Source organism: Cebus imitator, unplaced genomic scaffold (assembly GCF_001604975.1).
Source record: "Cebus imitator isolate Cc_AM_T3 unplaced genomic scaffold, Cebus_imitator-1.0 Scaffold297, whole genome shotgun sequence".
In the NCBI taxonomy this organism is placed as follows: domain Eukaryota; kingdom Metazoa; phylum Chordata; class Mammalia; order Primates; family Cebidae; genus Cebus; species Cebus imitator.
The window spans coordinates 1210193-1224366 of NW_016107612.1; the positions used below are offsets into that span (position 1 = coordinate 1210193).

Below are 14174 nucleotides of genomic sequence, written 5' to 3' on the forward strand. Positions count from 1 at the left end.
TAGAAAAAAAAAAAAAAACACCAAGTGGCCGTAGAGTTATTTACAACACAAAAATTAGCAAATGCCACAGACCAGGGCTTTTTTCCCCAGCCAGCCAGTTGTTAAACATTTACGAACACACCACAGCCCCTGCCCACAGCATGCCGAATATGGCCTTGATCGAGACAGACAGAAACCAGTGTAGGGCCAGAAGTGGCTGCCAGCTGCAGTGGACAGAGCCAGGCTGCCTTGACTGAGTCCTGGGTTCTAGTCCAGGCTGGGGATCTGATTTAGTACATTACCTCGAAGTATGGGGAAAGCCTATCCATTAGGCTAGTGGCTCATGAAAATGTGTAATTTCTTTTAAATTCGAAGAAGAAAATGAGAATAATAATGACTATATAACTATGAATATGCCCTGAATTATATTTGTGTTTATACCAATACGGTATAATATATTGTACCAAAATATTGTTTGTACCAATATTTAGGACCAATACGGTCCTAAAATATAATTTTTACTGTTTTATTTTTTGAGGGAGGGGTGCATGGGCCCTTTTTAGTCAGGGGTTAGGGCTGCCAGGCTGGAATCCAGGCTGTCACCATCCTGACGAGCGTGCGCAGTTAGTGTTACTGCTAGAAGCTTAGGAATTGCCTCAGTTCTCGTGAATGATTTTCCCCCTCCCAGTTGGAATATCATGCAGCCATAAAAATAAGATGTAAAAGATCAATTGCACTGGGGAGAGCTCAGGAGATGGTGTGTGCATTTCAGTCTTGGTGCTAAGCAACCCATGATTACCTTGGTGGGGAACTGGCTGGGATGATGGCAGGAAGGGAAGAGGGAGAAGAAAGGAAAACAGGTAATGTGTTATGCTGATGGGATGCAGCATAGGCTTCATTTTCCTTTTTCAATCCTAGGCAACATTTAATTCCTTTTACATAGTTATTCATTCCTTTTTCTCTCTATACCCGCACATTTCCCACCTCTGTAAGGCAACCATTCTAATATGTATTTTTTATTCCAAAATGAATATTGTTTTGCATGCTGGTATTTTTAATATGTTTAATATGATATTGAACTAATATATCCTTCTGGCTCTTATGTTTGCATGAAGGCCTGTGTTTTTAAGATCTCTCCATGTTACCGTGTGGATTCACACTCACTACCTCTTTGTCCTTCCAGCGACGGGCACTGAGTGTCCAAGTGTTCTAGAGGGAGCCTTGAACGTCCCCAAGCATTAATAAAGTTGTTTAGGTTGTTGCTGGAAAAACTGAAAGATCAAAGAAATGCTAAACGTGCCCCAGCCCTGAACCAAATTCCTTAAACCCTCATATAAACTCTATAACTCCACCACCTCATTATGGACAGACACATCTCCCTTCTTGCTGTCCGTCATTTCCCTGACCAATGCTTTGGCTGGATACAGATCACCCCTGTGCTTTGTGCTTATTTCTTTGGAATTCCAACCTGCCCTATCTCGTGATGGTTTGGGGCAGTCTTGAGCGAACTCCCCAGCAAATGCTGGGTGGGCTAGACAGACCACTCAGATTTGCTACCAATTCTCTTCCACCACAGACAATGTTACACAGGTCCAGAAGGGTTTAGATCTGGAGGAATGTTTCTTTAAGATAAACACCAGGGACAAGGTTGCAGACTCAGTAGATGCACGTGTTTTTTTCCAGGCAGCTGAAGCAGTCTAGACTCTCCCTGGCTCCCATATTGTCCCTGCCCTTTGGTACCATCTAGTTTTCTAATGTTTGTCAGTTTAATAAGGATACAATGAGATCTCATTGTCATTTCAGTCTGCAGCTCCCTGATGACCAATGATTTTAAATGTGTCTTCACGAACTAATGTGTTAGTTTTAGGTATTTCCTCCTCTGAAAATGACAATGCCACCCTTGTCGTGTATTAATTCCCCCAAGTGTCCATGGGTCTGCCTCTGAGCACTCCGTTCTGTTCCACTGATCTCCTTTCTTATCCCTGAACAGACACCACGTTGCATTTACCACGCTGGCCTTGTAATATCTTTATGTCTAGAGGTCAAGTCTTCCTTCTATGCCCTTTTTTTTTTTGATACAGGGTCTAGCTCTGTCACCCAGGCTAGAGTGCAGTGGCACAATCTTGACTCTCCCTGCAACCCCCGCCTCCGGTGTGCCCTCTTTCATGAAGATTGACTTAGCTCTTTGAGGTCTACATACCTCCATGTCAATCTTAGAAGTTTTTGGAGAATCAAAAAAAGATAAAATCAATCAGAATATTTAATGTTTCTTTTCTTTTATTTTATTGTGAAGACAGGGTCTTGCTATGTTGCCCAGGCTGTTCTGAAACTCCTGGGCTCAAGCAATCCTCCTGCTTCAGCCTCCCAAAGTGCTGGCATTAGAAGTGTGAGCCACCATGCCCGCCCCAGAATCGTTATTGTCATTGCATTAAATTTATTAATTAATGAAGGATTGATACCTTTTAATGTTAAGTTGTCTCGCTGACAGCATGGGGCAAAGAAGTCTTGTTTCCTGTGTATTTATGATGTAATGAAAAAATACAAGGAAGGAAGACATTCGGGCAGAACCGAGAACCAGGCAGGGGCCATGGCAGAAGGGACCCTCTCCGTGCCCAGGACCTCATGAGACTATGGCTAAGGCAAAGCTCTGGCTGAGTCACATTCATTCTGGGCCAGGCGGGCCAGGCAGTGGGCATTCCTTGCAGACACTGTCTCATTTATTCATTTCCTTCATCACCTTGTGGGGCAGCTACTGGCATTTCTGTTTTACAGGCTCAGTAGGTAAAGAATTTACCCAAGACAAGTTGCAAAGGTAGAATCTGAAACTGGTGAACTGAGGCCAGGGTCTGCGCTCCCACCTGTGATGATGGCCCATCACCTAGGTTGCTACTGTCGCTGTGCAATGGCGGAGGAACTCCATCCATCCGCTCTGGGCTTTGGGGTGTATTCTCACCGTAGACCCCTTGGCCTTATGGGTGCTCAGCCTGGCACTTGGAGTGCTTCTGCAGGAACCCAGGCAAAAGGTGATAAGGGCCTCCAGTCCCTTGCCCCCTGACTAGCCCCAGGGTGGAGAGCCAGCCAGAAAAGCAGTACATCCCCAGTGCTAGCCACACCTCCTTATCTGCCCTCTCCATCTGAGCCAGGAAGCTCAGCCATCAGGGCTTGTGGTCTTGTTGGTCCCACATCCCACGGACAAGTTTGGGAAACTCTGCAACCCGGGATTTCCCTTGAGACTGGAGGTTGGGACCACATGATAATTCTCCTTTTTCCTTCTTGTTTTTCCTCCTTTTCCTCCTCTCCTCCTCTCCCCTCCTCCTCTTCCCCTTCCTCCTCCCTCCTCTTCCTCCTCTCCTTCCTCCTTCTCCTCCTCCTCTCTCCTCTTTCTCCTCCTTCTCCTCCTCCTCCCCCCTTCTCCTTCCCTCCTTCTCCTCTTCCTCTTTCTCCTCTTTCTCCTCCTCCTCCTCCTTTTTTTTAGAAACATGGTCTCGATTTGTCACCCAGGAGTTCAGTTGAATCGTCACAGCCCACTGCAGTCTTGAACTATTGGGCTCCAGTGGACTTCCTGCTTCCTCCTCCAAGTAGCTACCATGCCTAGATACTTTTTTACAATTATTTTTTGGAGATGGGGGGTCTCGCTGTGTTGCCCAAGTTGATCTTGAGCCCCTGGGCTCAAGCAGTCCTGTTGCCTCAGCCTCCCAAAGTGCTAGGACTACAGGTGTGAGCCACCAAGCATAGTCAAGGACCAGGTGATAATCCTTAAACTCAGGGACTGCTCTGGGAGGAGGAATTGGCAACCCAGGGAGGCCTGGCCCCGGCTTCAGCCCAGCCCATGGAGTGACCTTAGTTGGGCAGGTGGCGGGGCCTGTCGGGGCCTCCGCTTCCTCATGCCATTACCCTTGGCTGGTCTTTCTTTAAATCAAGGGGGGCTCGGGGAGCTGACTAACTCCTGCTGAGTTCAGTGCTGGGCACTTTATTTCTGTCACTTCATTTAATGCTGTCAGGATGAGGTGAGGACTTTATAATTCCCATTTTATAGATGGGGAAACTAAGGCTCAGAGAGATGATGTGACATGCCCAGGATCACACAGCTCTTAAGTAGCCGAGCCAGGAGTTAAGCCCATACCCATCAGATGGTGGAGCAGCCATTTCTCAGGTTACTCACCCTGAGACTTTGAGATAAGGGAGTCAAGACCTTCCGCGTGGGAAACAGATGTCTGCGAAGATAAGCCCCAAAACACACCAAGTTTGTCTACCAGAACGGCTTCTGTGGCTCAACTGATGCAATGTCGACACCCCAGATTTCCCTTCCAGGGACACAGCGACTTGCATAAAGCGAGGGCCGCCTTCCTGCCTTTCAGCTGCTTGCGGGCTGGGAGGGAAGCAAAGTGCGTCCACGTGCAGTCAGCATCAGCACTGGCACCTGGGCGGGGAGGTGGGCTGCAGCCTGCAGCTTCAGGGGCTATTGGGGGAGGCCTAACAGTGGCAATAACTTCTCACCAGCAGACAGGCTTGATGGTCCGCAGAGCTCCCAGGAGGGGTGTGGGGGCCGGGTAGGGAGGATGGTTGGTGAGTTGTGGTTAGAGTGAGGCTCCAGGGAGGCGGATGATGTCAACACGCACCACTCCCCATGTGTAGGGGGTCGCTGGAGCTGGGGTGGGGCCGCCATCTCTGCACCTCTCTGCCCCCATTCTCCCTTAGTGTCGGCCTGTCTCTTAAGTCTCTCTCTCCGTCTCTCCATCTCTGTATCTCTACCCCCATTTCTGCTATCTCTGCCTCTTTTTGCTTCCTACTGAGAAACCTGCATGTGATTGTGACATGGAGGCCCAGCTGCCAGAAGCGCCCTACCCAACTTAGGTCTTGCCTGAGACACCCCCTTAGCTCAGGGCTCTGCCAGGCTGGTGCCAAACTCATACATCCACTCATTCAGCCAACAAGTATTTATTCAGGGTTTCCACAAGCCAAGCACTGTGCTTGGCCTGGGCTGGAACAGTGAGTGAGGCTGCCCAGGTCCTTGTTGTCTGGGAGCTCAGGTTCTAGCGGCAATGCCCAGCCCCTGCTCAGGGAGCCCTAAACCCCATCCTCACCCCTAGCCCCACAGGCTGAATGAATGGGAGCACCCCCAGGTATGCTAAGCCCTAGATCGGTTTGCCTTCTACCTCTATGATGACAGCAGGTCAGAGGTTGGGCCACCCACGTGGCAGAGTGGGGAGTGGAGGGTTTGCCCGAGGTAGCTCGCCCACTCAGTGTTCTCAGAAATGCAGTGTCCCTGGACACCTGCAGGGCTGCCAGCACCCTGAACATGCTGGGGTCTCTTCAAGAAGGGTGGGCTCTGATGGGCAGAGACCAGGGGCAGACTGGGTAGGAGGATCAACTCCTACCCACCAAAACTAACCCCCAATACCTGAGGGCACGCTGGCCTCCTGAATGCCCCTCAAGTTTACAGGCATGCAGAGGCAGAGTTGTGGGAGGCCAGTGACAAGGAGGAGGAGGGGAGAGGCTGGGGGCTCCTTCCAGGGCTACACAAGCCACAGACTCTCTTCCCTTGCTGGGACCAGAAGGTAGGTGAGGGCTTTGCAATGAGGGCAGGGCATGGAGGTGACTGTCACTCTTTGCTGGCAGGGGGTCTCAGGACTACAGGAACTCTAGACCCCTGCAAACATGCTTACATGGACTCTCATGTGGAACCTGTAGTTGGATCTGGATGGGACATCTGAAGCCACGTGGTCCAACCTGGTCCTCTCCCTCCCCAGCCACATTATACAGGGAAAGGAACTGGCCCAGAGGGAGGCGTGGGGCTACCCGAGGTCACACAGCAAGTCAGAACTGAGTCCAGATTGCAGGGCTGTGCCTTCCTATTCTTGAGACGCAGAGTGGGCCTGGTCCAGTCGTGCAGTAGAGGAGGAGACTGTGGTGCTCTGACTTGGGAGGTAGAGGACGGTGAACCAGCAGCAGATGAAGACACCTGTCAGGGAGGAGAGGCCTTGGTGAGCCTGGGGAGGGGTAGGCAGGGAGTGGGACAACCTGGGCTGGTGGCTGCTGAGAGGGAGGAGACTCACCGTAACTACTCAAGAACTACTGGAAAAGTCAGGCAAAAATGCAACCATTACACAATCACTTCAAAAATGAAATGAAAAAGAACCAAATAGAAATCTTGGAAATGAAAAACAGAGACCTTCAAAGAACATATCTACCTATACCTATTACAGAAAAGAAAGAGCAAAATTGAGGAATTTCCAGACATACAAAACAACCATCATTCCTTCTGTAATATAAAGGATTATTAAAGGAGGCACTCCAGCAAGAGGAAAAGGGAAAGTGTGGGGCACAAGAAATTATCGTTAAGTACAGAACATGACTTAGAAAAACTCTGTGTTTCAAGGAAATCTATAACCAAAACTCTATATACAAGAAAAATATTGAGAAGAGTTCAATGGGCAATTCAAGGTACCAAGGGCTCTGTTGTATTGGGGAGGAAGGGAGAAATGCAGAACAACTCAGACCCAGTGGAAATGAACTCAGTAGAGTGAAGTGTGCAGGCTTACATATTAAGGTAAAGAATAGTGATGTCATCTATAGTTTCAAGGTGCCTTTCTTCCCAACCATCAGCCCCTGGGATTCTCCAGGCACGGACTCATGATTCTCCAGCTGGAGACAGCTTCAGATGGCCATACGGTCATAATTTCTATTATTATTAATATAGTTCCTAGGTGTTGAAGACCTAGTTGTTCCCACATATGCGTTGCCATTGTTCATCATGCAATCTGTCAGGCCAGGTGTGATGGCTCATATTTGTAATCCCAGCACTTCTGGAGGTTGAGGCTAGTGGATCACCTGAGGTCAGGAGTTTGAGACCAGCCTGACCAATATGGTAAAACCCCATTTCTACTGAAAATACAAAAATTAGCTGGGTGTAGTGGCATACGCCTGTAGTCCCAGCTACTAGGGAGGCTGAGACAGGAGAGTTGCTTGAACCCAGGAGGTGAAGGTTGCAGTGAGCCAAGATCATGCCACTGCACTGTAGCCTGGGTGACTGAGCAAGACTCCATCTCAAATAAATAAACAAATACATCTGGTGAGATAAGTATGGGATTTTCCCAGTTTTGAGATGAATGAGGATGGGAGGAGCTGAGTGACTTGCTGGTGATGGATGGGGCTAGGATTTGGACCCAGGGTTGCCTGGTCCCAGTCACTAAGCCCAGTCTCATGGGGCACTGGGAGCCAGCCCTGCTCTTGGGGGCTTGTACCCACTGCATCTAGGAGGCCTGGGTTTCTAGTGACTCCTCTGGACGGGGTGAGTCTCATCACTCCCATCTTGGCTGTTTCTCTCGCCCTCGGGCTGTGATGCCTCTCTGAGCTGTAGATGTAAGAAGCAAAGAGAACACATACAAACTACAGCCCATGCACTGCTCTTACTCCTTTGCTGGCATCTCAGAGGAAGGGCCCTGTGGGGGCCGGTAACAAACATAGCAAGCATTTCCTTCCTTCCATAGATCCCTGGAGATCCCGTCGATGTCAGGCGGACATCAGATCCCATGACTCTGCCCTTCTGGTCACAGCTAATTGGACCAGAGATGGACAATAGACACCTGACTTGCCAGGTCATGTAGGGTTATGGCAGCCATGTTGGATAACCATTTGGGGTCATAGTAAAGGGTGAGTGGAGAGAGAATGAAGGAGTTTCCATGGACACTAGGTGAGAGACTCCACAGCTCCAGAAAAAAGATGGAGAACGTATCTGCTTTGGTTTGGATAGCTTTTTCTGATTCTGGTAGCAGCTCCCATGAGGGCAGCTGATATGTCTGGGATGTTGGTTCCCTCCGAGTCTCATGTTGAATTGCGATTCCCGACATTGGAGGTGGGGCCTGGTGGGAGGTGCCTGGATCATGGGGGCGGGTCCTCATGAATGGCTTAGCACCGTACCCTCGGTGATGGGTGAGCACTTGCTGGGAGTTCATGCAAGATCTCGTCGTTTAAAACAGCACGGTGCCTCCCCACTCCCTTGCTCCCACTCTCACCATGGCTCCCCTTTATCTTTTGCCATGATTGGAAGCTTCCTGAGGCCTCACCATGACACAAATGGACTAATACAGCAGCCACACTTTGCTGCCCTGGATCCTTGCTCTGAATATTTGAAATCAACATCCTTGCCTTGCGCTAGCCTGAGCAGAGTCCTGTGTCTTGCAAACCACCCTCTCCTCCACCTCCCAACACCTCCTGGGACAGACAACACAGCCCATCACCTCCCTGGCGCAGGAGCCTCACCTTGCAAGGAGTTGAAGAGTGTGAAGATGTAGACAGTGGAGAGGCCCAGGGGGGTGAGGATGGCCAACCCCCACGTCACACCCACCAGGCTCGAGAGGCCCAGCAAGGTGAGCACCTTCTTCCGGTTCTGCCCCCGCTCCTTGACCGCTGTAGCACTCGACAGGGTGAAGATCTTCCAGGTCACCAGGGCCAGGACCACCATGCCAAAGAGGAAGGTGATGAGGAAGTAGCCGTGGACGGTGATATAGAGGGCATACGTGGCCGTCCCGTCACGGAACCAGCATCTGGAGGACGGGGGCAGCAGTGGTGGGACTGGGAGAGGTGCCTCTGGCCAGCAAGCCCAGGAAGTCGTCTGGCTGAGCTTTTCCATCTGTGAAGGTGCCTCTCCCATTTCCACCCATCGATCCCCATTCTCCCACTGCAGAGGGGCCATTATCAGGCTCCTGTCTGGTGTCTCTTTAATGCCAATGTGACCTCAAAGGCCTGTTTCGTTGGCACCATATGATGTACAAAAACTGAATTAGTGGCTGCCTTTAAAATCAGAAGATTTGATATAAACACCCAGATTTTCTGCTTCTCCTAGAAAACCATACAACTGGCAGCTCTGTGGATGCCCTCCTGAAGGACGGTAACTGGCCGCCCACTAGATGGGTCTGTGACTGCCAGTCCACTGCAGTCACCACCTGGCCCAATGCCTGCACGTATGTGACCTCTCTGGCTCCTGGGGCCCCCGCTTTTGAGGCCCTGGGGACAGGTCCAAGGCCTCGCCAGCTCCTCCTAGCACAGAGCCATAGGCCCAGTGGTAGGTGCCCCATGGACCCCAAGGTGGCAGTCTAGAAACTCAATTCCGCTCCATTGCCCCCTGCACTGCAGGGCAAAGCGCCTTAGAGAGCATGTTGATCCATTCCCCCATGCTGCAGATGAGGAGATTGAGGCTCTGGGAGAGACCCGGCCTGCCAAGGTCACATGCACAGCAGGCAGGGCAGAGCCCGGACTAGACCTAGGCTGCTGGGAATCACTGGGCAGGTGGTGGTCTGAACAAGGGCAGCTGGCTGGGCTGCAGTGGGGGCTGAAATCCAACACACCCTCCCCTCTCCAGGCTGTGCACCCAGCATGCGGACGGGGTGACCTTCTTCACTTTGCCTTAAGCTGCCATATGGGCTGGTGTTGGCCAGGCTCGAGTAAGGCACCCTACCTCCTGGTCCAGTTCTCCCTCTCCTTTCTCAGGCTCCCTCTCTCATTTCACTTCCTCTCTCTCTCTGTCTCTCTCTCTCTCTCTCTTGGCTTCAGTCTACTCCTCTGTGCCATGAGCTGGCTGGATCTGAGGATTCTTCTGGTCTTGACATATTTGGTCTCTTTTCCTAGAAATCCCTCCTCTCCCCACCTCCCCCCAGCCCCAGTATGTGAAGCCGGGGAACTGGCATCACCCCGGCTCCCACAGCTGCCACTCACAGCTCCAGAGAGGTGCGGTTCTCCCTGTCTCGGATGGTGTGGAGGCCGTAGCTGTTGGCACTCCCAGTGCCGATGACCATCAGGGCAGGCAGGCCTGGGCACAAGGGGAAGTGGCATGGCATCACGGGGGCTCGCTGGCACGTCCTCCTCCACATCCCCTCCAGATGCCCATCCCTCCAGCTCTGGGAACCCCTCCTCTCTCTCCCCAAGGCTATTTCCCTCCGCACCCTTGGGGCCAGCCATCTATTCTGCCTGTCCAGGCAGCACCTACCCCAGCCCACCAGGCTCAGCTTCAGGAAGTAGTGCCCGAAGTAGGTGTTGAAGACCCTGACGGCGAGCAGGTAGAGGTGGAAGGCTTCCAGGCCCATCCAGGTGAAGACACAGAGCAGGAAGTAGTGGTAGACGGCCCCTCGGGCCCAGCAGGCTGTATCAGAGCCCTTCGAGCCACTCCCCACAGTGATCAAGAAGGCCAGATTCAGCAGGAACAGGCTGCCACTCAGGGCCACATGGATCTTAGGGGCATCTTCTGACTTGAACCTCTGCCGGGAAAGCCTGGAGCGAGAAATGAGAGGCCCCAAGGGGCCGCAGCTGCCATGGGAGCTCCCACGGGGCACTCAGGCCTGTCCACCCCAACAGCCCATGGCTGTCCACCCCCAGCACCAGCTCCTGCCTGCTCAGGCAGCTTCCAGCCCTGCCGGCAGCCAGAGTGGGAGCGTCCTGAGGCTCTAGTCCAGGAGCCTCCCATGGCCACGGGGCTCTGTGGATTCCGGATCCTGTCCACCTCATCCTTGATCAATGTCAGGCAGGAGGATAGGGAAAATGAGGCAGAAGAATAGCGAGGGGAATTAAAAGTTGGACAAAGGGCAGAATAAGTAAAAGCAGAAAACCGAAGCAAGGTGAAGGGGGTGGGTGAGCAAGAAGCATGATGAAAAGCAGAGGTTCAGCAAGCAAAGCAAGAGCGATATAGAAAGGGGAATCCCACGGCCGGCAAGATCCGGACCAAACCAGTAAGGGGCAGCTCTTCAGAGATGGGCATTTGCTTTAGAGAAAAAGTATCCTTCACATAGCCCCATATGATAATTAGCTACTTAAGGTTCATGCATATGGGCTGCATATCATGCACGTACTTAAAATTATGGGATGGAGGTGATGCATAAATGCACAAGGGCCCGAAGTAACTGAGCAACACATCTATCAATCAAAAGCCAGACACTGGCTAGAGATTAGGCAGCTTTGGGAAGAGAAGAAAAAAATACACCTGGAACCACCCAAACTACACCAAGCTGAGGCTGATCCCATTTTGCAGAGGTCAGCCCGCTCTCCTGCTCTGAGAGCGGAACACTGCGTGGAATACACTCATGTCACTTTGCTTGGCTATCTGTGTGTGTCTCATCCAATTCTTTGTTCGGGGCGCCAAGAGCCTGGAACTGAACAGCACCACCCAGTAACAGATGCATTAACCCAACTGCATAACTTGCAATTTCCTGAATGCATGCTGATTTTGCAGGCCGCCCAGACTCTGCCAGGGCTCTTCTTGCTGCCCCCAATGCCTTTCCTCCCACCTTCTTTGCCTGACTCCTGTTCTTCTGCCTTTCAAACGCCCCTTGGATGTTTCCTTCTGGGGAGGCTGTCTCTGTGTGCCCCCTAGCTGAGCTGATTTGGACGTTTCCTGCAGCATAGTGTAACTCCCCATCCTCTCCCCCTTCGGGTCTCTCCTATGCGTGAATTCCAGGCCTAACAGTGGAGGGGCCGTGTATTCACTGGTGACGTGGATGGACAGGCAGGTGGATGCATGAAGCTGAAAATGCAGTGGAAGAGCAAGGCTCAGAGAAGGACGTAGTCTTGCGGGGCGTAGAGCAGGGCAGGGCAGGGGCTCCGACCCCAGGCTCCAGACTCGCTGCCCAGTGACTCACCAGGCTCACCTCCCTCTCTCTGGAGCCCCTTGCTCTGAATTCTTAGCAAGCCAGATCCAAAAGGGCTCTCAGCTGAGGGAGGGGGGCCCCGGGGCTTCCTGGAGGAACATCTGGGGTCATGTCCGCCTCACCTGAGATACCAGGCCCCACCCTGGGGAGCTGGTGGCAATTTCTCCTGGCGCTCCAAGCCCCGCTCACAGGGTCCAGCAATGCAGCCAGCTGGCAAGGCACGCTCAGCTTGTTGGGGATGGAGACTGTGTCCTAGGCCAGGGCTTGGGGGGTGGGGGTAGGGGACACCGCTTACACTCATGGGTTGGTCTGTGATGGAGTGGTAGGCCTAGTGGGGGCTAGAGCCCAGGGCCAAATGATGACACAGAGGCACATGGAGAAGGCAGTGGGACAGCCCTGGACTCAGGGGCAGGAAACCCAAGGGCTACTTTAGGCCCCCCTCAGGGACCCCCAGGAGGCTGGGGGACAGGACAGGCTGGGGCACTGTCTCCTCTAGGCACCTTCAAGCTCGCAAGTTCTGTGGGTCCCTCAGCCATGGCCTGGGCCCAGGCGAGCGAGGCTCCTGCGCTCCCTGCTGTTTCTGCCTGACCTGCACTCACTTCCCCTTCTGGACACAGCCCCAGGTCTCCCTGAGGAATGCCCGCCTGTCCCCACTCCCAGCGATGACATAAGTCAGGGGCCAGGGGTTCTTTGTTAGCTCCAACCCAAGAGCAGGCACGTGGCCTGGCCAGCCAATTCATGTATTCTAGCCCTTGACCACCGTGACCCAGGCAGGCATGGGTGCATGGTCCAAGTTAGACCAGTAAGACTCGGCTCTGGTGTACACGGGATAACACTGCACAGGCTGATACACGCAGGCATGCACACACATGCTCACACAGGGCCAGTTTCATGAGCACGTGACCTCTGCAGGGCCCCATTCTCAGACTGTCGCCATCTTGACAGTCTTAAAATTTTTTAAGGGGCCATATATTTTTTTCTTTTTCTTTCTTTCTTTCTTTTTTTTTTTTTTTTTTTGGTTTGTTTTTTTTTTTTTTTGCCCTGCCATGGGTGCAATGGCATGATCATCCGCTCACTGCAACCCCCGCCTCCTGGGTTCAAGCGATTCTCCTGCCTCAGCTTCCCGAGTAGCTGAGATTATAGGCACGCGCCACCACCCCTGGTTAATTGTTTTGTATTTTTAGTAGAGACGGGGTTTCACCATGTTGGTCAGGCTAGTCTCAACTCCTGACCTCAGATGATCCGCCCACTTCGGCCTCCCAAAGTGCTGGGATTATAGGCATGAGCCACCGTGCCCAGCCTTTTATATTTTCATTTTGGGCTGGGCCCTGCAAATGATCTGTGCTGCACACACACACACACAGACACACATATTAATATATGTAAAAAATGGTGAAAACTGAGCAAAGACTATATTCTGGTCAACAGTACCGTACCACCAGCTGCTGGTTTTGATATTGAACTATAGCTGTCTAGGATATATCCATAGGGGGAAGCTGGAAGAAGGAACCACAGGACTCTTTGCACTATTTTTTGCAGCTTTCTGTTTATAACTATCTCAAAATAAAATGTTAAAAAAAAAAACCCTTCTCAATCCTGAGATTTAGCTTAGAATACTTGGAAAGAGGAGACCTCTTTTATTTTTGCCTAAGCAAAGGAGCTGTGATGCGATCCTGAGGCAGCCCCCGAGGGTAAAGAAACTGCCCGACGTGACTGTCAAGGAGTGAGCAAAGCTGTGAGAGGCAGAGGGAGACCAAGTCTTGGGGAACCTCTTTTGAGCCCCTGGATCGAACCGTGCCTGAAGTCCATACACCTTGGGTTTTTCAATTACATGAACGCTTTTGACTATCTGCTATTCTCAGTTACATGAACCACACATTCCCTGCTACGTTTAAGCCAATTTGAGTTACGTTTCTGCCACTTGCTCCTGAAATAGCCCTGACACATTTCAACCTCCAACCCCATTCTGGGAGAAGGACACTAAGGTGAGGAGAGGACATTAGTCAGAGGCCACACAACCTGTGTGCTTCCCAACCAGCCCTGCTGCCTCTCTTGAGGGTGGGACGGAGACATGGTGGGGAGGTGGGGGTCACTCACCTCAGGACAGCATAAAGAACAATGGTGAAGGCCAGGAAGATCATGGAGACCCCACAGCCTGCCTGGGAGATGCGTGTGAGGATCTGCACCGTGGACTGGTCCAAGATGGGTCGCTGTGGGTGACCCCGGAAGCAAGACCATGTCATTTGGAAGCCAGGCCCAGGTACCCCAAGACCAGGCAGCCCCCTCCCCTAGACAGGAGCTGGAAGACCCTGGGACAGCTGGGATCAGAGTAAAAGGGGCTGTTACCAGGAGCAGGGTGAAAAAGGTCAGGTGGTCACAACGGCATACGGTCCCCTCGGGTCCGACCTCCGTGGAGCAGCCCTCAGAAGCCCAGTCTCCAGTGGGCCCTGGAGAGGAGGCCAGGGGAACAGAGGGAAAAGGAATATAGAGAGCGGAGGGAAAGGGAGGGGACAGGAGGGGAACAAAGGGGAAGGGAATATATGGCAGGGAGGGGAGGGA

The 14174-nt window shown here is 52.1% G+C and overlaps 1 protein-coding gene across 3 annotated transcripts in view; it reads right to left on the reverse strand.

Moving 5' to 3' along the window:
- Positions 1–4905: 4905 nt before the first annotated feature.
- Positions 4906–14174, reverse strand: part of ADGRG3 (adhesion G protein-coupled receptor G3) — a 24570-nt gene continuing 15301 nt past the window's right edge. For 2 of the 3 annotated variants that reach the window (XM_017502620.2, XM_017502624.2), the window contains 6 exons: positions 13962–14062; positions 13713–13825; positions 9965–10245; positions 9694–9787; positions 8242–8525; positions 4906–5941 (listed from right to left, as the gene is read on the reverse strand). In XM_017502620.2, coding sequence (XP_017358109.1) covers positions 5832–5941; positions 8242–8525; positions 9694–9787; positions 9965–10245; positions 13713–13825; positions 13962–14062 — 983 coding nt within the window. In that variant the 3' untranslated portion in view covers positions 4906–5831. The remainder of the gene's footprint in view (positions 5942–8241; positions 8526–9693; positions 9788–9964; positions 10246–13712; positions 13826–13961; positions 14063–14174) is intronic. The other variant, XM_037729292.1, reaches the window with a different exon arrangement.